The following is a 27722-nucleotide window of genomic DNA, read 5'->3' on the forward strand; positions in this document are numbered from 1 at the left end:
GTCTTCCTTCCTCTAAGCCACCCAATACTAGCCATTTACCTGTTTAATATTGTAATACAGTACAAACATGTGACCAGCAACTAACATACTATTTCAGAAAGGCAAATTTCTGTACTCTCAATGAAAATGTAAATTTGTTAGGCATAGGTGAGATTGTATTTATTCCCAAGACACTGTTGTATGACCTCAGTCCTATATCTAGAACACAGGTTAAACCATAATTTAGACATAAAGTATTGTTAATAATTATGCTGGCATCTACACGGAGGGGGTGGACTCCATTCAGCTATTGTTTAAACATGTAAATAGGGAATGATTGTAACTGACATACGTTCAACATGTGAATAAACACAATGCAGTTCTACAGAAGCATGACTTGTGAGTTTAAGGGTTTTATTATCAAAGTCTTGTAAAACAATTTCAGAAACTGTACATCAACATGGCACAGACTGTAGCCTACTTTTGTTTTTTTAACTGCACAAAAGTGAAGCTTGTAACTAAGAAAACAGTTGCCTAACTAGTCTGCATATAACATGGAATCACTATGCATAAGATACTACTGCAATCAAAGTAACACAAATTTATTGGTTTTATACAACTTGAGATCAAATAAAAGTACATTATCAAGGAGATCTGTCATATTTTAAAAGCACATGAAAGTCAATTTAAAATGCACCACCACTTCCTCTTATTCAACAGTGAGCTTTAAAACTAATAGTTGAAAACTGAAAATCAGGACAAGGTCATTTTCTAGTGATGGGCTGCGTTCACTGGTAGAGATGTGAAATAAATTATTGGGAAAAAAACATAAGTAGCTATGAAAAAGTGAACAACTCTAATTCAAAATATATTTTACAGCCAGTTTTATTTGAAAAAATTTTACTGTAATTTAAAGCCTACTTAGCCATCAAAAAAGGTTAGTGCATATATAACCTTTGAAAGTTAAACAAAGCCACAAAAATTTAGCCACAAGGCTCAAAGGGCTTATCTATCACAAATGCTTTTTTCGAGATGTAACTCTAAGAATGTTAATTTGTCATGTCAACAAACAAGACCATTAAATAGGTCACCGTGTCGGAAGGTTTCATGACGCTTGGGGTAACATGCAATCAGTGCATTCCCTACATGGCTCTATCACGGCAAGGACTCAAACTCTAGAAATACTCTAAGTGAACGCACTGAGGATCATAGACAAGAGACAATCCATGCCTGCTGGAGATGCATGCAGCTGTTCATCTGTTAGAAGCAGCAGTTGCACAGCTGCTTGATTACGCAAATGGATGTAACCATGGCAATGCTGGTCACCCAGGTACCACTTTACAGCTTTTGCTATAAAGCACTAGAGGTCATGATTGGGTGTTCTGCAGCCATTGGTAATGTGCAGCTGTATACACCTAGGTGAGATGAACACACACAGCATTAGGGATCACAAGGAATGACACTGAGGCCCATCTGCAGCCAGCCTTGGGCTCAGTCACTCATATCCATGTCTTCTTCGTGGTGATCATCCCCATTCACTTTGGACTCTCGAAGGTCGCCCACCCCCTTCTCCACAGAGCACTCCTTTGCTTTAGGGGACACTGCTTCTGTTGGTCTCTTCTCCTCTTTCTTTTCCTTCTCACTGTCATAGCCTTGCTCCTCTTCATCATAATCCCGAGTCACCTGCTTTGCCAAGGAGAATGGGAAAATAAGCTTCTTCAAAGGAAAAAACACTTCTTAATGAAACAGCAGCAGCACCATGGTGTTAGTGCCCAGCCTGTGTACTTACTTTGACATCCTTGTCACTCTCAGACTTCCTTTCTCGTTCCTTCTCCTTGTCTTTGCTCCTCTTCTTCTTACTTGTTGATCGCTCCCTTTCATCTCTGCTTCTTTCTTTGTCCTTATCTTTCTTCTTCTCTTTTTTATGTCTAGAAAGAACAGTTAAAATTTATAAAGTTGCTTTGTAGAAACTTTTGGCAGTTTCATTTATTTCTAAGTGAGCAACAGGTGACGAACTTAATCAAGCTCTCTAGACAGAATGTAAAGAGTCCATTTTGAAACACTGGGTAATCAAAGTAAGAATTTAATCTGGATAGAGCCCTAAAGTAAGTGCATACTAAGAATCAAGAGAACAATGCCTTAAATTCCGCCCCAAAGAAGATTACTGCATATAAAAACCCTAATAGTTTAAAAAACAGTCCCAAATATTACAAATCAGAGATATAAACAATTGATATTCCTACCTCCTTGGGGATGGTGAGCGGGACAGCTTTCTTTTAGGAGATCTGGGCTTTTTAGGGGACCTTGTACCACTCCTACTTCGCCGTCGTCTTCTCTCTCTAGAATCACAAATGTGCAAACTAGGCTTTAAAATATAGTGTGGTCTCACTAGCTCCACTAGGAGCTTCCACAGCTCAAGGCCTGCCTAACAATATTATTTTAAGCAATAATGACCTCAAGCTTAAGTTTAGACTATTGTGTTGGTTAGATCTGGAAGGGATTGGATAAGGTATAAATTTTTTATATTTAATGTAAAAATGAGCCCTTACAGCTAGCACTCTGGAGTGTTTTTAGTTTCTTGATGGTCTTTGAGACAGGGTTACATGATACAGTTTAAGTTAGCCTTGATCTTGGGATTCTTCTGTCTTCAAGGTCAACAAAGCTTATTTTAGTTTTCTTTTAAAAATTTTATAGTATTGGCTTTCAAGTCTTTGATCCAACATTTCAAGTTTTTGAAAAACGCAGCACAAAACTTGTGGCACATTCATATAAGATGAGTGAGTAACACAAATGCTGTACCCAAGAATGTGTGAACATCTGACTGAAATGGAGTTAAACATTGAGAATACTTTGTACAAAGTTTTCCACATCACTTCTATCTTGACTGTAATAATTTATATATAGTTACCGGAGCCTTAAAATGACACAATCAGTTCTTAAAATGCCTCCCATTCATTTATCAACAAATTACCATCTGGAAAGTAAACATTTTTTAGCATAACATGTGATTATAGTAAACACATCACAATAAAGCCACCCTAACAACTCAGGATACTTAGTCATCAAGACTTGGCTCTCTAAACCTCATTTTCTCAACACTGAGGTATTTGTTTGATTCTTTTGTGGCCTGCTGAAAACAGTCATGTCCCTGGCCTGCGGTCCTGTTGCCTTACCTGCTTGCACTCCGAGAGCGTCTGGCTGTGCTGTAGCTTTTTGGTGGAGTTTTGGAACGTTTTTTTTCTTTATCTTCTTTCTTTTTGTCTCTAACAAACATAATTTAATAAAGTGTGACTAACAAGTCATTCAATGTAATCTCACCCTTATGACAAATGGCATATTTGTAATAAAATAATTTTTTTAAGCTCCCCATTTTTCTTGGTAGTTCACCTAGAACTTATCTCCAGTAGAAAAGTGCTAAGAAAAGTATTAAGGATGCTGACTAGTTTCTTGTGTTTGGTGGTTGAGTTCACTGTTGCTGGGTCCTTTTCACTTGATTACAAGTTCCTGAATTCTGTCAACATGTCAGAATCCAACAAAGGACCACAGCCAATCATTTGCTATCACCCGTTTCCTTCAATGCATACATGCCGAGGAAATGCCCATCTCAGACTAAGCCAAGTTTCCATCTTTTTCTGCTATTGCATACTCTGGGCTAGTCGGTGATATCTGAAAACGCTCCCACCATAATGGATAGGTCCCACACCACTCAGTTCCAAAGTTCTTTACAGACCCTTCCCACAGTACACACTCTCTACTTGTCTCCTTCCTGCTCTGGTCCTTGTCCTACAGCAGCCATCTTCTCTCGTCAGACAGCACTTATCACCAAATCTCCCAACAGGCTCCAGTATGCCTTCTCAAGTATACTCCTCATGTACTCTGTTGGTCTTTCAGGACATAAGTGTGTGCTATACCATTATATTCTCCCTTCAGTAACTCATAATACCTGAAATACAGCTATCACTGAACATGGTTCCTTAGAAGGATCTTAAGGAAAAGAATACCCAGATTCCTTCTCTGTATAGAACAAGTTCCTTTCCCATTAATTAAGGTACATGTTCACCAATGATAAATGGTTGAAGGGTAGGGAAAACAGAAACTACTATTATTTTTAGTTATTCAAAACTAAACCACTGACTTAAAAGAATTTTTCTCTGAAAAGATGTATTTATTTAAACTTATAAAGTATATGTATGTTTCTGTACGAGTTTATCTGCACCATGTGCATGTAGGTGCCCAGAAGCCAGGAGAGTGTTGGATCTACTAAACCAGAGTTACAAGTAGATGTAAGAACAACCTGGTGGCAGTTCTAGGAACAAAACCAGGTCATCTATTAAGAGCAGCAAGTACGCTATTAAAAGTCATCTTTCCAGCCCCAAGACTAATCTTAAAAAAAGTGGGGAGAAAAAATTTTTTCTTCTTACAAATCCTTAATTTAACTTTTTTGGTCAGATCAAGGGACAAGAGACTTTCTCTAATATGGCTACATCTTCAGACCACAAACAATCTTTCAAGCATGTTTCCAACTACTGATAATGACATGAAAATAAATGAACACAGCTAGCTGTCTGCTTAGGGCTCATTGGCACGCAACAAGAGGGTATCTAGGAGTCCTAAACCCACTCCACAGCAGTGATTGAATGGGAAAGAGATGAGTCAACAAGGTAGGTAACTAAGAGATGTTGCAGCAGCTAGAGGGATGGCTCAGCAGTTAAGAGCACTTGTTGCTCTTATAGAAGACTTGGTTTAATTCCTACCACCCACATGGCAGCTTGCAACCACTGGAACTCTAGTTCTAGAGAACCCAATTCTCTCTTTTGGTTTCTGTGTGCACTAGGCATGCACATGGTACAGACACATATGTAGGCAAAACACTCAAACACATAATTTTTTTAAAATGGAAAAAAAGGAAGGAAGGAAGGAAGAAAGGAAGGAAGGAAGAAGGAAGGAAGGAAGGAAGGAAGGAAGGAAGGAAGGAAGGAAAAAGAAAGAAATGTTACACCTTTAGGGTGGCAGACCAAGAGCAGTATCCTCAAGCCATATTTTGTTTTCCATTCAGCCCCCTCCCCATACCTCACCAATTCTGTAACAAAGAAGCACAGCACTGGGGTCTCAGGAACTGTGGCTATTGAGTGTATGTTTTGTACAAATGTACCTGGCTTTGGATGTGCTCCTTGACCTTCTACCCCTCTCTCTCGAATGAGATCGTCTCCGTCTTGGACTTTTGGATCTCCTTCTACTCCTGGACTTGGAGTGTGACCGCCTCCTTGACCGGCTTCGTGACCGCCTAAAAATATAAATACATGTGCATAGATATAAAATGTACAATGAACCCAACTCAGAGGTAAGAGCTAAGTATCAAGCACCAGAGAAAGTTGCCCTCTTTTAGCTGTGATCATCATTTAGCCTAGCTATCTTCTAGACCTCAGAAACTGCTCATGTGTGTACACGATGTGCATCCACTTGTGCTTGTGTATACAACTGATAGTTTATAATGTACATTCTACAAGTTGATGCCAGAAGATTCCATAACAAAATTGAATCTCCCAAGAACCAACAGACATAGGTATTTTGAACTGAGTACTGGAAGGATGATTTCTTAAAAATGAACAAAGCATATTACCCCTTTAAGGAAAACAATCTGCTGTCAATAATAAAATCTGTCTTCCAAGAGAAAATAAAAACATGTGAAAATCTAATTAAGAGTCTGATTTGTTGCTTTTCTAATGAACTCTTGAAATCTCATTAAATGCCAGTGCTTAGTGTTGGGCAGCAACCAAAAGTCATACTAAATTTGGGCAATTATCAAGCAGCAATTTCCTGAAAATAACAAAATTCTTATCTAAGTACATAGTCAGGAGGCTAAGTTTTAAAATATGCAAACAAGACTGATTATGATCAAAATAAACTATATGCAATTTTTAAAGAATAAAAATATTAAAATTATATGAACCAAGCATGATATGGTCTTTAATTTTAGCACTGAAAAACAGGTAGATCTCTACGTGAGCAGCCTGGTGTACATAATGAGTTAGTTCTAGGCCAGCCAATGCTACAGAGACTGTATCAAAATAAGTCCCCCAAACCAACAAAAGTAAAGAAATACAGTGTAAAATTTGAATGTAAAATCCTGATTCTTCTATTAAGTTAAAACTTTAGATTGGTGAAATATAACAAACCCTTGTTTTGGGGGTGGTAAGTTATGCTGTAGAGCAATGCAAAGTGATCTGGATAAGCCGTTAAGACTTTCATAATGTTTAATATGGTCAGATATATTTTTTAAAATGTGAAAGCAAAGAGTCCTAAGTTTGGAGGGAGACCCACTCTGTTACAGAAAACAAAAGCTTACATATTCATCAGTCTAGCTAATGTGGGACAAGAGAACAGAGTAGATTAGTCTTAACTCTTGCTACACAGATTTAGACCTGACTTTGCATAGCAGAGTCTAGATCTAGAACACAGGAAAGGTTTCCAGTTACTTACTCTTCACATAACCGAGTTCCCGATCAGTGAAGGAACCTAGCATTGCTTTGGTTTTAAGTAGGAATCACGTGTTCACTGTACACCTTTCTCCTAAAATGCTCAAGGAAAGTCCCTCTAGAATTCCATGGACAGCAATGACTAATGACTAGACCTACTTTACTTAAGAGGTGGTTTTCAAGGCACAGCTGATGGTCAGCAGAGCTAACCTGTGTCTGGAGGATGAGGGGGTCCTCCTCCTCCTGGAGCGTGACCTTGATCTCGAATGTCTTCTCTTTTCTTCCTTCTTGTCTGGATTTTAAAAATGGGGGGGAAAAAAAGGAGCTATATTAAGAAATGTTTAACCAGCGGTATACGTGTGAGATTTAGGAATCAAAGTCCAGCCCTCCGGCTGTCCAGAAGCACATGTAACTAACGTGTTGGCCTTCCTTCATAAGGTACCCTCGAATGCTATAAATGATCATATTTCCACTCCAGGAAGCGTCACAGACAGGATACCTCAGCGTTCAGTAAATCCTATGGCAATTTGTGATTGCTAACTAAGGTCTCATCTATCTAATCTGAAATGCTCTTCAGGGCTCCAGCATCCTTCATAAGTCAACTCGATGGCTTTCTCATTTGGTCTTTAGAAGTCTCTACTGAAGGTGGTCCACAAATATACCTACAATCCAGACACTAATATAAGCATTTTAAAATCTTGATGCAATGAAATGTTCTCATCATACATGACTATGCGTGTATACATAAAAGATATCAAGAAGATCATTTTTCTCTAGCACTTGAGTATAATTTATATCAAAATTTAAAGCCATAGCCCCAACTCATTTTCCTGTCCCTATACCTTAGTGACAGAATCTGACTGACTTTAGGAAGCTAGCTTCTTCCTAATACATGCCCATTCTTCAAGGCCATTCTCAACTGCACACATATGAGTCAAACTGTCTCACTTCCAACATATCAAATTTCTTTAACTCAGGATCTAAGAGGTAACTACAGCCATTGCCCTCTTCACATGCTCACTATTACCAAATGGTGTCACCAATTCATCTGGTCATTTCATTCATAGGCTTTAATTTACAGGTACTTCACAAGTAAAGCCATACAGTCATGGAATTCATTATACGTAAACCACAGTCATTTCAGCCCCAGTTTTTAATACAAGCAGTTAAGAGCTTCTATAGCAATACAAACCCAGCTGTACATCTAAGACCCCTATCACTTACTTGACACCTTATCAGATGATATGCTTACAGTATTTGCTATCAGTTTATTTTTATCAATTATTTACTTTAAAATTATTTCCCAAATAATAACATTTCCACTTATTAAGGAATGATTAAAAGAAAAATGAATCTAACATTTAAGAAAATGTGCTTCATTAACACTGATTTACATATACGTAACAAACATACAGTGGGCTATTCATCTAATCAACCTCAAAAAGACAATCTGTCCAGAGCTAGTTTAGTGGTGGTTATACCTGCTTAGCATCCACAAGCCTCCAGGTTCCCTCTCGGCAACTCCTACCACCACCCAAAAGTATCTGATTGGCACTCTACTACATGATTTTTGTGTCTCAGAATACAGAAAGTCTTAAAAACAAAACAAAACAAAACACGACAAGAATGTTATTCAACAACTTCTACATGTAGGCCATTACCAGCTTTACCAAGAACTAAAATTTAACATTCAAGGAAAATGTGTATGTGCATTTTACCTGGCTCAATAGCGGCAGATATCAGGGACTGAGCTTCACGCACTCTCTTCATGGCTTCCTCTATTTCTTTACTAGAGGTGTCTGACTTCAAACTTGGTGAAACAAGACCAGCTGCTACATGATTCAATCTAAAACAAGAAAATAGTTTAAAATTTAAGCTTCCACTTCAAGTAAACAGGTATGTTTCACACATCATCTTTGTAAATAATCCTTGAAAACGAGATACCAGGGACCACCATTTTATTAAGCAGCATGCAGGAAAGTGCCACTTTCAATATTTACAGAGATCTGGAGTAAGAAAATCCTTATTTAATTTTGGTAAATGTTAGTATAATAAAACATGTTGATGCTAATGTTAACCTTGTAGGATTTAGAAATTTTCTATACCTCAGCTTCTTTCTTGTAAGGGTGGGAGTGGGGGAGCATTACCTTTTAAACTACAGACGGGGAGAAACTAAGGCAGTGGTTAATAGCTCATCTTGACCACAAAAGCTAATGATCTGCCTTTAAGTGCTTTAAGGAGAAAAGAAAAAACAAACCCAACTAGGCAACCTCAGTTGTCACTGGAGAGAAAAACAGGCACAAATGGCCCTTGAGACGACTTAGCAGGCAAATGCCCTGGCTGTCAAAGACTCATGACTGTGAACCATCACCTTAAAACTGTCCTAACCGCAACACACACTGTAGCTTGTATGCATGCACAGCACCCTGCTAAACATTTTTAAAAAAGTCTTCTTTTGGTTTTTAAAAAGAGCTGGTGACACACTCCTTAATCCTACTACAAAAGAGGAAGAGGCAAGCAGATCTCTATGAGCTTGAGGATAGCCTGATCTATATAGCAAATTTCAGGCCAGCCAAGGTTATATGAGGTATAAGGTATAAGAATATATAAGGTACAAGGTATAAGAACTCATGATGCACTGGTCCTACTAATATGTGGGGACAGTAACCATCTAAATCATGTCCTTCCCCCAGCCATGTTCTTCTATTTATTAATGGTGATGCTGACTAATTCCAAGAGACTTGGAATAAAACTCCAATTTAATTTACATTGGAAAAAGTCCCATGAATCTGTTACTGTGAAGGAGGAAAGAACTCCAAGCACTTGGGTAATAGCACCTTTAAGAACATGGTAGTGTTAGTCACCTAACATGTACTTCCTTCTCTAATTCCCACCTCCCTCAGGACTCAGATTCTGATCTAAAAACCCAGTTTTTTTTCTCTGTGGTCCCTTCCCCTGGCACTTCTGTACTTTTCCCATTTCAATGCATATACTTTGCCACAGTAAATGCTTACTATTGATTACAAAAAATGCTATGTGCATTTTTTTTTGGACTTTTTTTTTTTTTTGAGTCAGGGTCTCACTGTGTAGCCAGGCTGGCTTCTAACTTAAGAGATCCACCTGCCCCTGTCCTCCAACTGATGGAAATAAAGTTGTGCATGCACTACCATCCCTGGGCTCTGTGTACTTTGTATAAATCATCAGAATACCATTTTCATGCTACCCCTCTATAACAAGCCACTCACAATTATTAGGAAACACTCAAAAGAAAACCCTTAACATTTGGGCTTATTTTTGGATTCCCTTTCTTGTTTCTACAATGAAATAAACACTAGTGTATTAAGCATGTCCTAGGAATAGCTAACTTTCTTCTCTTAACAGTAACTGTTTTACATTATAATATATAACATAGTAACGGCTCTCAATTTGGTGTGGTGATCTATGCCTGGAAGGACAGGAGTTTGAGTTCAGGCTTGACCACACAGTTAACATACGGCAAAGCTACACTGCACAGTGAGACATATCTCAAAAAGAAAAAGTTAAGAATTCTTTCAACAGTTACACAATATAAAACCAAAAGAGACAAAGGAAAAAGCTTACTTGGGATCAACAGTACTCATAAGCTTCAATAGCTGGTCTGCAGCAAGGGACTAGAAAAAAAAAAAAAAAAAGAAAGTACAATGAGCTCACACTGATAACTGACTGCTATTTTATTTTCTTAAGTTTGTTAAAAAGTTCTAGGACAATCTGGCAACCTATAAAGTACAATGTTCTGTGTATATCCACAGCAAAAAGGTAAAACCAAAGCTATGAATCCTAACAATGGGTAACTTTGTGGCTTTGGCTATGGAACAGCAAGTTAACTAGAATAAGGCTAAGCAGTCTGGGTTCATTGGGTCAGCTCTTGCTTATTCTAAAGACTTAGAAAATGTGAAAATCCTTAGAGTAATAGAACATTTCTTAAAAGCAAGAACTCTGGGAAACAAACTATTCTCTAAATGTGTGAAGGATTAATGATTGATGTAATTCAGTGGTCATTTAAATCTCTTTCAAATGAGTTAATCCAATAAAAGATTACTATATAACACAAGCAGCTATCCCTTGCTTTGAAATGTACACTGAAGTTTACAGATAAAGGTAGTGAGATATACCTGAGAGTTCAAGTTTGTTCCTGGAAGCCCAAGAGCAGCAAGGGCAGGATCAAGAGCTGGAGCTCCCAATGCAGCCAGGGGAACAGCGCCAATCTGCAACAGTCAAGGGTTTCTTATATAAAACATCTTTACCTTTTTACATTGGGTTAGACACTAACTTATTCATTTATGTAGGCTATGTGTATAGTGTTATAATGGCTCAATGGTATAAAACCATTACTGATATTGTTCAAATTTTTAAACATAAAATGTTTAACAACTGGACATAACCATATCCCAGTAAAAATATATCAACAGAAATGAAGGTTGTAGTTTGTAGTTGCTCACACCTGTCTATATACTAGTCAACCTTTCATTTTCTTATATAAAACATTACTCCTTGAAGATTTATAAGAAAAATTAAGTACTCACTGGCTCCTTGATGAAAGCCCAGCTCTGTGCTATGATGCTGACAGGGCCCTAAGTACTTTTCTTCAGGCTGCTGTCATGTATACATGCTGTCTACAGACTACTGTTTGGCTACTTACTGACTAAGGTAGAGGCCTCCTTTTTGGAAGCCCCTGTATCCGGTCCTCCCAGTGTTAGCACTATCTTTGAGAAACCACTTAGCCACACTTTGCAAGTGCAAATCTCAGTACTAAGTCCTCTAGTCAAAATGTTTCTTTGTGTCCTTGTTCTGCAGCATGGCTTCTCATAGGACTGTTATTCACTCATTAGATGTATGGTAACTGCCACCTTTATTTCCTAATCATCCCTTGTTTCTCATTTATATTGCCAAGATCCTGTCTTCTTCCTGATAGAATTTTTAGTTAAACCACAATTAAATCAACTCAACATGCAAAGTTTTACAGAGGCAGTCTGACTTTCCATACATGTGCTGAAGTCATCTATTGTCAAATACTACCTCAAACACCAAACATACCCTTTTTGAATTCAATGGCATAAGTACCTGGGTAAGTGGGTTGGGGGTAGGCAGGAGTCCACCACCAGGCAGAAGACCTGCCACTGCATTAGCTGGTGCCAATAGAGACAAAGCCTTAGTCTCATCAGGAATAACTCCTGCAGAGAAACATCCTTGCATGAGAACACACTCTCTTGTAAGACAGAAAACACACAAAAACACCCAGAAAATGTCTCCCTGATACACCACCTGAGTTTGTTGAAAGTACTTATGTTCGCTAAAATATAAAGTTTGATCTCTATGATTATTTATCATTAATTTTATGTCAGATTGAAACTTCAATGTGTGAAAATTTGTTTCCTTTTTCTCTACAATGGTTAAGTTTCTAGAGTAAAAAAAATAGCACAATACACACTACTGTTTTGTTAACACTGCCAAGATTTCATCACCTGTACTCGATTTTTAAGTCATGAACCAAACGTAAGCAAGCACAGTCGGTTCTCCAGGGGTGTGCTCTCAACTTTCAAAAGCTGTTTTATGAACAACGACTCGTGTCGGCTGCTTCACTATAAAGCACACAGAAAAATCAAGATACACAAGACAAAAAAAGTTTGATTTAGGGGTTAATAATATGGTACAGTTACTATGATTTTCTTTACACCTACCATACAAATTTTGTAAAAATTAAAAGGAAAGTATGTAAAGGAAATATTCTGTTGGAATCAAGAGTAGGGCTTTTGCTGACTCATGACATGAATATGAATGTTTCTGAAGGTCTCTGAATACACAGGGGAAATGTGTGTAGGGGGAGTGGAGGGGAGAGGGAGGGAAAGGGAGGTACAGAGAGAAAGAGAGGGGAGAGGGGGTTGGAGAAAGGAGGGAAAAGGGAGGGAGGACGGAGGAGGGGAAGGGAGAGAGGGAGAGAGGGAGAGGGAAAGAGGGAGAGGGAGATGGAGAGAGGGAGGGAGAGAGAGAGAGAGAGAGAGAGAGAGAGAGAGAGAGAGAGAATAGGTAAAACATGGCACATTCCTTACCTGTACAGTAAAATGCTTTAGGTTCCAATATGTGCCATGCTAACCGTATCAAAAAATGTTGCTATATAGTGTCAATTCAATATCTAACTTGTTCAAAACTCCTTAAGCCCAAAACCACATGTATGCCTGCTTTTAAAGCCTAATATGTGTATTCAGATAAAATCTAAAGGTCCTAAGACAAATTATTTATGTAGACAATTTAAATTCTATCCAACAGCAAAAGCCCTATACAGATGGATTAATCTGTTAATGTGCCCAAGCCCCCAAAATGAGAGTTCAATAATACAATTAAACTACATATTTGCAAATACCAGTAGTATTTCTGTAATACATATTAAGAAACTGCATCTCATCATAAAACATACAATATGTACAGGGCACTTAAGAGAAACTGGATAAGCTGCAGAAGAAAACTGTTGGGTGGTATTTTCAGCAGGGCCTGGTATATAGTTCAGGCTGAACCAGGGAAAAGAACTGTAAAACACAACAACAAAAAAGAAAAACCACTGTTAAATAAAGGTAATGGTTCCTTCCACCTACACTGAGAAGTGCCGATAATATAAACAAATGTATACTACACAGCACTGCTATCTTGCTTGTGTCAGAGCTGTCATCAATTTAGATACCGAGAGTTATGGAGGGAAGGGGAGAAGATCATTTGGATATAGGGCATTAATGCATCAATATTAACAAACCTACAAAGATAAAGGGATAATTTTGCATGCAAAATTATGTCTCAAGAGGATATATTAAGTATCAACATATTACTCAAATTAAGTGCATTTGCAATATTTCTGGCAAACTAAAATCCTCTTGAATTTATTGTGAGACACCTGAGAGAAGATCTGCATCCATTAAAAAAAGTCATGCATCTGATCCTCTGATTAAAAAAGGACTAAAAACAAAACTACAATTTAAAAATAGCAATGAGGCCCCTCACCAGTTAATTTTCATGCGTCAAGAGTATTTTTTTTTACTGCTGCTTTGATAGAACCATGAAATACTGCATGAATGTGTAGAAATGAAAGAAAAAGAAACAGACAAAAGAAACAAACATTAACCAAGGAACCTAGATGTCCCCAAATCCACTACTATTAAGAGCACCTTCCACATCCAGCTAATCTCTATGTTTTATCAAGTGAGGCTATTCTTACCGTATACTTTTGGTCTATTGTTCTAACACACTGACCAAGAGTCAACACCAAGTGTTAAGGGCTAAAACCGAGTGAATGGTGACAAAGGGATTGAATATATCAGTTTACTTGTGGAAGTAACATTAATACAGCACATCATACCACAAATTAAATGCAGCAAAACAGATACCTGAACTAAGTTTCTATAGCTCTATATACACTCCCCAAAACCTCACTTTCAAAAACACATCTACAAAAATTACTATGGCTTAAAATAATTATGAAGACCCAGATATATGATATACTATATATTCCATCCCAAGCTCATTGCATTTCGGCTAACTGAAGCACTCTGCACATTACTCACATGACATGACCGTCTCAAGACCTACTGTCTACTTTACTCATCCTGAATTGAGTTCTGTAAGTTCTCTGTTGGTGTAAGGTGGTGGTTAAGTCTTATCTTAAAGAGGCACACTGAAATAAAAGGAATTGCTTATCCAAAATACACTATATAGGCTTCTTTCTGACTTTTCGTTCATAGAAACATTGTTACTGGCCTCACATCTCTCATTTTAAAACACTGTTACCAAAATAGCATGCCTTAACTCATCTCCAAATATAATTTCTTTAGAAAAACCAGAGGCAATTCTCTATGATTAGACATTTCACAATTTTCACAAAGTATGGTGGCAAATCTTCACATTTGTCTTCAATTATCTAAGAAGCATCTAAAAAGTATTGATTACAAGATACAGGCTTCCACTAACCAGTTTATTAAAGGAAAGGGAAAGCATGTAGATCATGGACAGTATATTAGATTGTTAAGTTAAAATTCAGTACGAGTATCATGTCAATGATTTCCTCAAATAAAGATTTATAGTTACCAAAAGCAAACCAAGCAGCAGTTTACTGGGAACAAGCTAACTGTAAAGTATGCCTTAGAAAAGTTTTACAAAACGGCACTAAAATAGTGCTGTCCTGTCACAGTGGCTTTTAGATCCAAAAACCTGCTCAATTTTTTTTCTGTCAAATTACTTTAACAGCCTAAAACGTAAAAAGAGAGAAAATGCAGTTAACAAATGGTGACAGCAGGAAACACTTGGGGGCTCGAGTGCTCGCTGGTTTAGTTAGTGTCTAGAGCCTGCAGCTGCAGAGCACCCACTGTGTCCAGCCATCTGGGAGGGTTTGCATGTGCCTTCTCCACTACAAAAGTCACACACACAACAGAGAGAAGAGTTTATTATTTTGAGATATTCTAGAAAATATAACAAGAACAAGAAAATCTGCCATAAAAACAAACACCCAGTGCCCATCTGGCACCTAAACTATAGGCAATCTTAAACTTTTACAAAAGCCAAAGTTATTGCAACCCTTGGTATACTGGAATTCAGCATGGGGTTTTTGGTTTTGTTTTAAGGTAGGAGTAAGTGAGAGAATTAAGAAAATAAAACTGACCTAGCTACTGACTTTTGAACAAAAGCATCATGCATTAATTTGAAGGTTTCTATGTGAGAATGATATGGTATGAATGTTTACCTTTGGGACTTAATAATACTTAACATTAATATATCTCAAAGTTGGGAATTCAGTTTAAAAAACTTGAAAACATTTTAAAGATAGCAGTTAATTATCTTATAAAACAGACCTTACTTCTCAGTTTTAGAATAAGACAAAAAATCTCTAAGTAATAATTATGGAGTGCAGTATAACAAGGGTTTACAAAGTAATGCTTGGAATCTGACCATCTAGTGATGCTTACTCTACATCTACACTGTGGCCAGTGGCCAGGCAGGGGTGCCCACATAGGTAGTGAAACAAAGCACAAACCTTCAGCATATGGTACGACTATCAAAGCTCTGTCAACGAACACAGTGTTTGTCAGATGCTGTGCCACAACTGCTGAGTCTGGATCATGGAACTTAACAAAGCAGACACGAGAGGAGACTGGCAAAGGTGAGTCACTAAAAGATAAAGAAATATCATTAGAGAAAAATAGCATTGGCTAAAACACATATATACCACCAAAGGACAATGCTCAGGTAAAAATAGATGCATGTTAATTTATTTATTTATTTTCATATCTCTATGAAAAGAGAATGTCTTGCATGACCTGATGACGTAACAGAGTGAAAAGCTGAGCAGACATGCTCCTATAATCACCACTTAAATTGTAACACAGCAGTTTAAAAACTGCTTCTTAAGTCAGAGAGACAACTATATCATTTTAGTGACTGTGCACACATGTGCTTGTGTTGCTCAAGCCCAGGGAAGACACTGAAGCACTGATCTACAATCCCAGTTCCAATGCCAACTGTTTTTAAACACAAGTGACATTTCTGGCTTAGAAAGTTTTCATTATAAGTAACGTCACAGTGCAACAAATGATTTAAGATTTTTTCTTACTTCAAAGGTAGAAAGTACACCTTAAGAAGGCACAATGACACAACCCTATAACACCCATCACCCAGGAAGCTGGAACAGAAACTGTAAATTCCAGACCAGCTTAGGTTACATTGAAACCTTGTCTCAAAATAACAAACCAAATCAAAAAACTACATCTATTTGATAATCAATGAGCATTCTTGACCTGAACAAACTGATTCCACACCTTGATCCTCCATCTGTAGAATACATAAAAATTCTTAAGTACTTTAAACAAGGCTTTCTGGTCTAAAGCATTGTCAGACAAAAGGAAAAAAAAAAAAAACCCAGGCATTTGTACATGTTATGTAGCACCTCCTCCCCATACTACACCTTAGGAAGAGCACATGGTTTCCATAGACAAGCGATAAAATGCAAGCTATGGCAGTGAAAATTGATAGTGAACAATAGGCCTTTAAAAAGAAATAATGGGTCAATTCCTAGCATAAAGGCAAGGGCTGCCTCCTAGACCAACACCACAAGTTACTCAGGATCCTGACCAGTTCCCTGACAGCACAGCAATATACCCTTCCTTCTACTTTAATTCTTCCTGATATATGAATATGAACACAGGGTAGAGAATCAAGCAACAAGGCAACTGCATTCACAAAGCCTAATGCTCAATATTTCTAAAAGGATAAGTAAGGCTTTGTTTTTGAGACAAGGTATTATGTAAAAATTCAGGCTAGCCTTGCAAGACTCCTGATCCTTCTGCCTGTACCTTCCTGCTGAGATTATGTGGCTCAATGAACACATTAAAAATTGAGAAATTTTTTCAATCAGAAACAGTGAAAAGAAGTTCTAGCATGAACACAGAAGACACCTATTTTTTTTTCTGTCACTGATTTTTTTTCTTTCTTTCTTTCTTTTTTTTTACATTTTAACCATTAAATTTACAAAGCTCTCCAAAATGAGGTTACCTTCTATTCTTAAAACCCAACAGAACAACACCTTAGGAATAACACTGGTAACTATTGTTCAATTTGCAGTGAGAAAACAAAACAAAACAAAACAAAACAAAACAAAAAAACCCAAACCAGTTCTTAGAATGAAGAGATGGTTAAGAGAACTTCTTATTGAGGAGGACCCACATTCGATTCCCAGCACCCAGATGGCCACTTACAAAAGTCTATAATTCCAGTTCGAGGGGATGCAGTCAGTGCACTCTTCTGGTTTCACATCAGGCATACACATGGTACAGACATACATACACACAAAACACTCATGTACAGAAAAGGAAATCTTCTAAAAAAGATTATTCTTGAAGTATATATAAAACAATTTTTTTTTTTTAGAAAAATCAGAAAACATTGCCTTCAAGTTAACTATGTCCCACGTACCAAATACATTTTATTCTGTGTAAGGACCACATTTAAAAGTATCTTTATCCTAAGACGTAAGACAAGAAAAACAGTTCCCTTATGTTTCTGCTACTGAAAGAATTTCAAAATATCTTCTAAGAAGCACATAGAAAATTGTGAATTCTAATGTTTACCAAAAGCCTACAGAATCAGAATCCCTTTCCCAGGAAGAATTTCACTCTTAAGATGCCCACACCATTCATGGCCACTAAAGTGTAAGAACTTGTGGTTTAGGCTATGACACTAATCTTTTTAACTCTACATTAGTACTGTGTCAGTAATTTCTAGGCAGAAGAGTTTTGAGCTTTATAAATGAACCTAAAAGGCAGCACAGGTAACAAGAGTGACAATCACTTGAGAACAGTTTGACTGACTTCACAAGCCTCTTCTTAATTATAGAATGAAATATGTGACAACTCATTAAAGTATATCTTTCTTGCAAAGTGGATTAAGATCATTAAAATGATCACTGACTGTTTGGCCCATGAAGGCTTCAAACGAATAATTTATCTGTTAACAGTAACCTTTAAGTACAGAATAACACTGACATGCTTCACTGGGAACCTAACCTAGATTAGCATCCCATTGTGAAATTCCTTTAAAACTAAATACTTTATTATCCACTTCAACAACGATACAGTGAACACCAGGCCTACAATCATAGTACTTGGGAAGTAAAAGCAGGAAGATCCTAAGTGGAGGTCAGCATAGACTACATTGACCCCCACCCTCAAGAAGCCCTTCCTTGGTCTGAAGTATTTTAGTAGATGTGTATGGGAGCATGCATTCTTCAAAGTGGAATGATGATGAACTCAAGAATCTTGGTCTATTAAAGGCAGGAAGGCTGACCTTATTCCCTCTATCATTTCAAGGAATAAACAAACCCTGCAACTATTCAGCTTGTGCTGGAATTACCCATGTCACTACAAAAAGACCAGACTCAAGTCCATCACAACCTCCTTTAAGATATTGTTCACTAGCTAGGTTAACAAAGGACAAACAAACAAACAAACAAAAAAACACCCCACTATAATACCCACTTCTTTTATCTTTTATAATATAGTATTGAGTTGCTTTGGAGAATAAACAAAGTGAGTGACTATAATAGAACTTTTAGTAATCTGCAGGGCCTAGAATCACAATTAAGTTGAATACACGATTTTTTCTTTTTACAGTTTTACTATTATTTTTAGGAGCAATCTGAACTATGGAATGTAAGGAAAGAGAGTAGCAATTTCTGTATGCTTATAAGGAGTTACCCTGATGATTTCCAAAGTCAAGATTCTGCTCCAAACAACTGTTCGTAAAACGCTACTAAAACTACTAACCTTTGCATATTTTCTCTAAAATTTAAGAATACACAATGTCAAGCTCACATTTATGTAAAAATATTTCAAGTAGGGGAGTCATGAAATGTGATAATTAACACATAGGCTTACATGATCAATTTCAGTATAATTAGTAATTACACACACAACAGAAGACTGTGATGATTCTAATTTCTTATTTTGAATTTAAGGGACAGCATAAATACCCAAAATTTGGTTGGTAGTTTTAACCAACATTAACCACTATGTTTTCACTAAACTTTATAATTCTTCTAGAGGACACACAATCATTTCAAATGTGTATTTTCTTTGTTCTTTACAATGAATACATTTGTTTAATACTATTGCAATAAAAAAACTTTCAAAAGACAAAAACCACATAAAACCTAATTCTAATTTAAGCATTCTGTAAATTATTTAAACACACCAGGATTCAGCTATGATGAATTTCTTAATTATATAAAAACTGAGCATTCAGGCCTATTGATATAGTCGTCTGTGGAAGGGTTAGGGTTTGATGCTCTTCCCTAGTTCAAAATCACTTAAGAGCAATCCTGATTTACACCAAATGAATACAGCAGCAACAATTTTACTTCTTTTCTAACAAAACACTGGATTAGCCTTTCTTTTAAAAGGGGGATTTAATCGAAATATTAAGTGCCCAAAGCAAAACGATGGTGTAAACAACAGTAAGAGGAAAAACATTCCTAAAACTCCACTCGGACGCTCATCCCGGGCCTGCGGCCTGGTGGGCCCGCGGATTTTACAAGCTGGGCTCTGACAGACCGCGCGCCTCGCCTCACCGGAAGGGCCGCGGGCCCGTAGCGCTCTGGTACTCACTCCGGCGGGAAGAGGCGCAGCTCGTCGATCTTGCCCAGGAAGCCGAAGAGCGTCCGCATCTGCTCTGAGCTGGCGCTCGGGGACACGTTGGTCACCTGGATCACCTCGGTGCCGCCGCCCGGCCCGCCACTGGGGCCCGGGCCCGGGCCTGGCGCGCTGGGGACCACTGCCGTGTTGCTCATGGCGCGGGCTGCCTCCTGCTCAACACATCAAACACAAGACAGAGTGAGAGCGCGCGGCACCGGCCGCCGGCCGCACACAAACGGCCGTCGACCTCGCGCAGCGCCGCCGGCCCACAATTCCACACGCCCGCCCGCGCATGCGCCCAGACCCCGGAAGTACGCGTCCAGTTCGCGCTCTCACAACTGTCCCGACTGCGCACACCCAGCTGAGCCACCTCAGAAATGGTTTCTGCTTACTCCACACAGCACAAGCAGCATTTTCAAGCAGAATCCCTCCACCTAGCCGCTGAAACCTCCAGCAAAAACAGTTTAACACACACGCCCTGTCTTTCTGTACGCTCAATTTTAGCTTACCTTTATAAGTTTTACAGTTCGTATATTACAGTATGTGGTCAGCAGTCTGAAATACACCTGCTTTAACACGCGTATTCTTCACTACAAAAACAAAACACCCCTCCCCACGCCTTATTTCTCCAGCCTCATCTGAACTATTCCGGTTCTCCAACATAAAGACACAAAAATTACTTTCACCATGCATTTATACAAGCCACGAAGTTTCCCTGTCTCACTTCACTGCCACCAGTTTGTAATAGCACTGCTTTTGTTATTCAAATGTATTTCCCTACCGCAGAACAAGGAATGAAAGTTACTGTTCAGTGAGCACCGAACACTTACACCAACCTACTTTAATTAGTCATTTATCACACAGGTTACGCTAATTTATTTGACTCAAAACCATTGAAAGCTAAAAACCTCAGATTTTACACGCAGAGTCACAAATCTGTACACTGGCAAATAACTCTTGGCTAATAATGACAAGGATACAACTGGCTTGCTAGATCTACGCATTAGTTCAAGTGACTTAGTTTTTAGCACAGAAGGGAGGGGCTGATTAATGTGCCTCATCATAGTTTAAAAAAAAAAAACAACTCATCAATCACTCCCAAGATAATGTTAAGTAGTTTCTCGATGAATCAAAGGTATCATTCACTGCTAATTACAGATTCTCATAGCTCAATGTTCTTAGTATACAGACAATGAACTACACATGAAATCGTCAATGACAAAAGAAAGAGTAGAGTGACAAGAGCTCAAGCTTTGTCTTTTGATTTTCAGTGTTATTTAACATCAATTTATTAGCTGTGGCAGGTACATGAAAATCTTTAATACTGTTCTACATTTCAAACAAAAATTTGTGGGCTGGAGAGATGGCTCAGTGGTTAAGAGCACCCGACTACTCTTCCAGAGGTCCTGAGTTCAATTCCCAGCAACCACATGGTGGCTCACAACCATCTGTAAAGAGATCCGATGCCCTCTCCTGGTGTATCTGAAGACAGCTACAATGTACTTATATATAATAAATGAATAAATCTTTTAAAAAATTTGTAAAATTTATTGTGTATGTGTGTGCCATGGTGCCCTTTGGAGGCATCAGTTCTCTTCCACCATGTGGGACCCTGATCTAACTTGGGTTTGATTCATTCATTCTACACTTTTCTATAAGCTTGATGTTTTATAATAAAAATTATAGCATTAGGCCAAAGAAAATGCTCTGGGATAAAATATTTTAGCCACAGAATCTGATTATATAAGACTTACTGAGCACACTAACAGATGGCATTTGATGCAGAAAGGCTAGTAAAAAGTAATTTTATTTAAATGAATATTTTCAAATATTTAGCAGTTCCAAAAATAAAAAGCAAAAACTTCAGGAAAATTGGCTTAAATACATTTTCATTTCAAAAATCCACTGTTTTTCCAGTCAATCAAGTAAGTGAATAATAATTTTGACTATCACTATAGATCTACTAAGTTGAATAAGCAATGAAATACTTATCACTGTTAATGACTTTCACAGAAACAATATAGCTAAGGGCAGGTGACAAAAATATTAAGACAGTGTGTATTCAATCTATGCCAGTTTAAGTGATTTTAAGATTTGTCAGAAAAGGCAAAAGAAATACAAAATCTGGAAATAGGCAACAAATTCTTTATACCACTTCTTCAATATTATAATAGGCATCCCAAACTTATAAATTTCTCCAAATACTATGTATCCACTATATTCCAGGGATTTCTGAGACGCTAGAAATATAACATAACATATATAACACAGAAAAAAAAAAACAGCCAATGTTCCCAATCTATTGGAATTGCAGTTCTATAACAAACTCTCCATAAGCAAACATAAAGATGTAAGAAATGCATGTACTAATAATGCATGTACTAATGATGCAGAATCTGCTCAGATTTTAGAACACAAAGAGCCATACATTTGCCTTGTCAATTTCTCATTTTAAAAGCCCTACAGAAATGTCTGACTTTCTGCACTGCTACATAATTGTCACCTACAAAGTACACACCCGAGAATTACACAATCAAGTCACCAAAAAAAAAAAAATTGCGACTTTAAATAAGTATATGCTTTTATTTTGGTCACATCCAAAGCTATCTAAAGGTATATGTAGACCAAAGACTTTGATTTTGAAAGAATGTCTCCAGAAGCTCATGTAAATATATTCACAGCAGATTATCTTTGATACAGAGCTCTTCTTGATACTCGGTATTATATTTCTACACACCTTATTTTTTGAGATGGAGTATCTCATTGCATCTTGGAAGTCACCATCAGCACTAGTCAGCTAGCCAGCAAGCTCCAGAGTGCCTCCTGTCTTCACTTCCTCACTGCTGGGAACAAGTACAGCCCCACCAGGTTTTTAACTTATGTGCTAGGGATCCAAACAAGAACTTCACTGAATGAGCCATCTCCCTAAAGTTTTTATTCCTATTGTTGTCTGGCAGTCACCTGTCAATACTAGTAAACTTTTTAAAAAGTAGGAGAGACTAATGATTACTCTCAGCATTCCTTTATTATCTGACAAAATCCTTTCATTCTGAAAACATTATCCTGTGGTAATGCTACTTTATTGCTTACATGGAAGAGTTAATTTATGCAGCATATTTTATTTTTATTTTACATTTTAACATGGAAAACTTCTTACTACAAAGATTATGCACTTAATGTTAAAACCATAAGCTGTAAAAAGTTGATTATTTGTAAACTTTTAAGTGACAATAAAGAGGCCCCTCTTCCCAGAGAGATTTGGGATGTCTGCCTGTCAGCATACTTATAGGCCACTGCTAACAAGCAGTTCTGATACAGTGAGATCATTTTTTCGGGAAACTCTTTTAGGAAGAGTATCACTGTATTTTGAGAGCATTATTTTGATTTACGAAACACACAAACATTTGAACACATCTTTGATAAACGAACTATAATTACTATGGTATGACCCAATGAGTCATGAATGAACACAGAAAGTACATATTTGAAATAATCTCAACTGCTGGCAAAGGATAGGCACAATAAGCAGCAGTCTGAAAAGCTATTAGCCACGATCTGCTCAGGCTAAATAGTCTAAAGCACTTTGATGACACTGATCAAATAATTTGTGGGAGAGAAAAGACGATGGTAATACTTCTGGGAAGTAAGGAGAAAGGAAGGCAAGGCCAACATCTCTAAGACGGAAAATGAGCATGTGTATTAATGGTAAGTAAACTGAGTGCAGAGTGAAAAACATATTTCTAGATGATGGACCACAAGAAGAGTTTACATGTTTGCACTATTGTATTTAAAAGTCCATGAGTATATGTCAATACATTTAACTGTGGGCTGGTTGGTTGGTTAGTGGAGACGGGTTCTCACTTAGCAATCCAGCCTAGACAAGTAGTCGCAAACCTGAATGATCTTCCTGTCTAAGTTCCCAATACTGAGGTCACAAGCATGAGTTACCATACCTGGCTATACCACTGCACTATTTTCAACAATGGAGAAAAAGAACAAAACAGCTCAGGTAGACAAAAAATTGTGGGTCAAGAAAACGACAAAAGTAACTAAAACATCCAGAAATCTAATCGTCAAAGCTTAAGTAACAGTCTGTGATTTTCAGTAAACTATCAGATTATTTATACTTTTCTTTATCAGCTTAAATTGATGCTAGAAACATCTCAGAAAGTAGGAAAGAATGTATTAGAATATAACAGATCATATATTAGAATCATGATGAATGTTAGAGCAGTGTGATTGCTTCACCATTCACAAGCATGGAGAGAAGCAATGAAACACAAATACCCAACCCAAATAAACCAAGATGGCTAGCCACAACTCCAATAACAATAACAAAATATAAATCAAAGCTACATTTGAAATTGGGAATCAAATGCTAAATATTCCCTGCCTTCAAATGCTTCAAGGTTATTGACTGCTTTTAGAAGTCAGCTGTTATAAAGACATCAAAAATTGAATTGCAAACTAAAAATTTTAAAGAAAATAAATATGTTCTTTCAATAACATTTAACATAAGATACCAGCTTTCGAAGATAAGGCAATATTCTGAAATATAAGAATGATATTGATTCAAAACAGGCTTTTCACAAAAATAAACAGAAATGTCTACAAAGCAAGTTCACTCTGCTTATTTGTATTTTGCAAACAATTGTGCTTGAAAACTGCACAAATTTTTCTCTGTACCCTTTTTCTTACTACTGAAACTACTTACTTTAATAAATCAACTATCAACTATAGCTTTCAACTGTGAAAAGTCTAATATATACACAAAATTTCATGAGTGACAGTCATGTTTGAAATGTACTATTAAATTGTAGTGATAAGAATGAATTTCCCTATCTTTATTTGATAATAAGTCTTACTTTTGTCATGAAAAAAGCAGCATTTTCTGGATGACTTGAATGCTTATATTTTTGGTGTCTTTTTTTTAAGTAAAGAAGTTTCAAGAGACATTAAATAAAATGCATATAATAAACTACAGCCAAACACCTCCATAACAAAAGGTAGGTGTACCTAATCTTCAGGACAGAGGGTTTCTATTCCATGGAGCTGGTGATAGAACCCCCAAAGCTTTTGCAAGATATGCATCCCAGAAGATGTGATCTTTTATTTTTTTTGGTGCTACTTCAATAATGCAGAATGGGTGATTTTAAAAAATATTTTTAATTATGTATATGTGTGCCTGTATGAGCTTTTATGTGGTCCCTATGTGTGTAGGTGCTGGCAGAGGCCAGATCCTTTGAAATAGAGTTAAAGGCAATTGTCAGCTGTCTGATGTAGGTAGGTGCTATGAACTGAAACAGGGCTCCAAGGAAAAGCAGCAGATACCTTTAACCACTGAGTCTTCCAACTGTTCTCATAATGTCTAATTTTTAAACCAGCAAATACTTTAAGTGCCACTACTAAAAAAGGTGTTTTATTTTAAACTCATCGGTCTTAAAATAATTCAATTATCATAAAGAATTAGTTCACAAGGCTACAGCCATAGATATTTTATAAACAAGTTCAATTTATGAATTAGTTTCCAGTTTCCATCAATTAGCAACAAATACATAATTCTCTTAAATGCAAGAGATAATTTTGGCTACCACTGTTTATTTTCCACGTTATATAAGCATAATATACAATATATTATGAATATAGTATATATTCATTATACCATTCATTATGCCAGTTTATATCTATTGATGTACAAATATGCTGGATGTGGTGGCACTCACTTTTAATCTTAGCACTTGATAGGTAGAGTGGATTTCTTCAAGTTGGAGGCCAGTGTAATCTACACAGTGAGCTCCAGGCTAGCTAGGGCTACATAGTGAGATTCTGTAGACTCTAAAACAAAACAAAAAACCCAAAATACATTTGGGTGAAACTGCATGTGACACGGAATGGTCAGACCACCCCAAATGTACTTTTCAATTAGTACCACTCTCCTCATTAGAGTGATAAGAGTTATGCAGCCTTCTCCTTGCATATGTTTTTTACATTTAAAAGAAAGGAAAAAAAAATCGGGGCTGTAAAGATGGCTCAGTTGTTAGGAGCACTTAATGTTTTCTCAGAGCACCAAAGTTCAATCCCAACATCCACATGGCCGGTGGCTCACAATCATCCAATAACTATAGTTCTAAAGGATCTGATACCTTCTTAGGACAAAAAGGCAAACACCAATATACAAAATAATTAAAAAAAATCATTTCTGTGATGGCTGGCATGTTGATGGCTAACTTTATGTTTAAAAGTTAAAATCTCTGTACTTAAGAGAATTATAAAGCAAAATTAGACCTCCAATGTTAAGAATTAAATTTCTTTTACTGACGTTTCTATAAACAAGCTTGTTCTGCTTGTGCACATAAACACATTGCAATTTTATATTCTTTGCCTTTATAAACCTCTGACTGAGTTGGCTAGGCACTGCATTCTAGTGAATCTCTGAACATCCCCAGATCCAAAACCATTTCATACTGGTCAGCAGGTAAAAACGTTTACTGTCAAGCTTGGTGGAAAAAGAGCGTCTCGCTCAAGTTGTTCTCTGACTTCCAGAGATACCAAGGCACGTGAAACTCTATTCACTTGTGCAAAAACAAACACTAAACTTAAGAGGAATCAATCTCAGTCAAAGAAATTTGGTGCAGCGCTGGGCACAGGATTCACAGTTTTGCCCACGTTAGGAACCTACATCCCCAGCCCAGGACAGTCGAGGGCTACTTCTTCCTTTGAGAAAATACATCAATATGTTATAAACTCCAGGAAAAACTAAGCAGGAAATTGTTACTTAATAATTAAAATTTTCATTTTTGTATTTCCAACAAACTCTGCGCATTTACATTTTCTTTTCTTTCTTTCCTTTTCTTTTTTGAAACAGAGTTTCTCTGTGTAGCTCTGGCTGTCCTGGACTCGCTTTGTAGACCAGGTTGACCTCCAACTCAGAGATCCACTTCTCTCTGCCTACCTAGTGCAGTGATTAAAGATGTGCCCCGCCGCCACGCCCGGCCAGTATTTACATTTTCATTATCAGAAATTATTTTTAGAACTTCGTAAGATTGGATTGTCCATAAATCGGTGGAAAATGAGCTTTATAAGCGTGGGATCAACTGCATAAGTTACTCTGTAAGCGGGTAGGATTCGAAGTCTAAGCTGCTCGTAATACACCACAGCTTTTAGCTTTCGGGTGCGTACACATCGTTAAGATCCAAGCTTCGTGACACTCGCTATCCTGTACTCCGGTATCAACTCAAGACAACCGACTCGCTGAACCCAGAAATCCCCGGGCCTGGCGCCCAGGGCCAACAGGCCGCGCCTCAGGTTTCGTCGCCGCCACGTTCTGACGCGACGTTGGGCAGCGCAGTCCGTGCCCGACCGCGCTGTGTAGGGAGCCCATGTTCCCTCGAGGACCTCTCAGCCCGTTAGACTAACTTACCCGAAAAAAGTTTCTCCTCAGTGCGAGGTTGGTGAGGGCAACGGAAGGGCTCGGCGGTCCTGCGGCCCCGGGAGCTGGCGGTGACGACATCAGCGCGCGCAGCAATGGCAAGGCCCGGATTACTAAGAACCGGAAGGGGCGGGGTTATCTAGCTGTGGCGCCTTAAACGTCACTGCGGTGGTCAGGGCTTCCTGTCTGAGCTTTTGAATATGTCGCGCCAGCTGAGGGCCCCTAGGTCTGACCCTCGTGCGGGATTCCGCACAGAGAGCAAGGACAGAGGCCCCACTGTCCCCCAGGGCCTGCTGAAGGCAGCGAGGAGCAGCGGCCAACTCAACCTGGCGGGAAGGAACCTCGGGGAAGGTGAGGCAGCACGCAAACACCCTCTTGGTCTCCTGTGCACCTACCCGCTCCAGCTCGGTGGCCCTGCTAGGACTGTGGCATGACTTACTCGGAGTGTTCGCTGAGATGTCCACAGAATGCGGGATAAGCATTATAGTTTAGGAGTAAACTAGCTATGAGATAGATGATAGGCAAGTATTTGATTTGACCTGAGAATACTTAACTTCTCTTTCAAGACCTTTTTTTTTTCAGTTGAGAAAAATCCCAATGACAAATATACCACTTATTCTAAGTAGTAATTTAGAATAA

General features: G+C 37.9%; 2 protein-coding genes across 27 annotated transcripts in view; one reads left to right on the plus strand and one right to left on the minus strand.

The window, feature by feature from the left end:
* Positions 1 to 376: 376 nt before the first annotated feature.
* Srsf11 (serine and arginine rich splicing factor 11) lies at positions 377 to 27165 on the minus strand. Of its 18 annotated transcripts, none has more exons than XM_087631486.1 (15): positions 27075 to 27165; positions 25378 to 25489; positions 22392 to 22497; positions 19628 to 19824; positions 15505 to 15638; positions 11556 to 11665; positions 10607 to 10699; positions 10056 to 10105; positions 8174 to 8301; positions 6666 to 6747; positions 5132 to 5263; positions 3153 to 3242; positions 2223 to 2318; positions 1769 to 1907; positions 377 to 1665 (listed from the first exon to the last, which is right to left on the minus strand). In XM_087631486.1, the coding sequence occupies exons 3-15, from the start codon at positions 22416 to 22418 to the stop codon at positions 1471 to 1473; spliced, it is 1473 nt and encodes a 490-aa protein (XP_087487612.1). In that variant the 5' UTR covers positions 22419 to 22497; positions 25378 to 25489; positions 27075 to 27165; the 3' UTR covers positions 377 to 1470. The 18 variants fall into 18 exon arrangements, 14 of the variants coding, with proteins under 14 accessions (XP_087487612.1, XP_087487605.1, XP_087487609.1 ...); XM_087631479.1 differs by having other exon boundaries at positions 2223 to 2339; XR_015668177.1 differs by lacking the exons at positions 22392 to 22497; positions 25378 to 25489 and adding an exon at positions 7937 to 8048 and having other exon boundaries at positions 377 to 1662.
* A 94-nt stretch (positions 27166 to 27259) lies between these two features.
* Positions 27260 to 27722, plus strand: part of Lrrc40 (leucine rich repeat containing 40) — a 29564-nt gene continuing 29101 nt past the window's right edge. For 5 of the 9 annotated variants that reach the window (XM_087625124.1, XM_087625122.1, XM_087625136.1 and 2 more), the window contains exon 1: positions 27260 to 27434. Coding sequence is in view for 2 of the 9 variants with exons in the window: in NM_001034926.2 (NP_001030098.2) it covers positions 27284 to 27434 (151 nt within the window). In the remaining 7 variants the exon portion in view is untranslated. The remainder of the gene's footprint in view (positions 27435 to 27722) is intronic. The other 4 variants (NM_001399480.1, NM_001034926.2, NM_001399478.1 and 1 more) reach the window with 1 other exon arrangement.

Source organism: Rattus norvegicus, chromosome 2 (assembly GCF_021556685.1).
Source record: "Rattus norvegicus strain SHRSP/BbbUtx chromosome 2, alternate assembly SHRSP_T2T, whole genome shotgun sequence".
Taxonomy (NCBI): domain Eukaryota; kingdom Metazoa; phylum Chordata; class Mammalia; order Rodentia; family Muridae; genus Rattus; species Rattus norvegicus.

Excerpts from the sequence above, each read along its gene's own strand:
- Srsf11 (XM_087631469.1), bottom strand. The coding sequence starts at position 27,164 with ATGTCGTCACCGCCAGCTCCCGGGGCCGCAGGACCGCCGAGCCCTTCC. Across the intron at positions 10,106-10,606 it reads GAACAAACTTGAACTCTCAG|TCCCTTGCTGCAGACCAGCT; the intron begins GTATATCTCACT and ends TTTTTTTTCTAG. Across the intron at positions 5,264-6,665 it reads CCCTCATCCTCCAGACACAG|GCGGTCACGAAGCCGGTCAA; the intron begins GTTAGCTCTGCT and ends TTATATTTTTAG.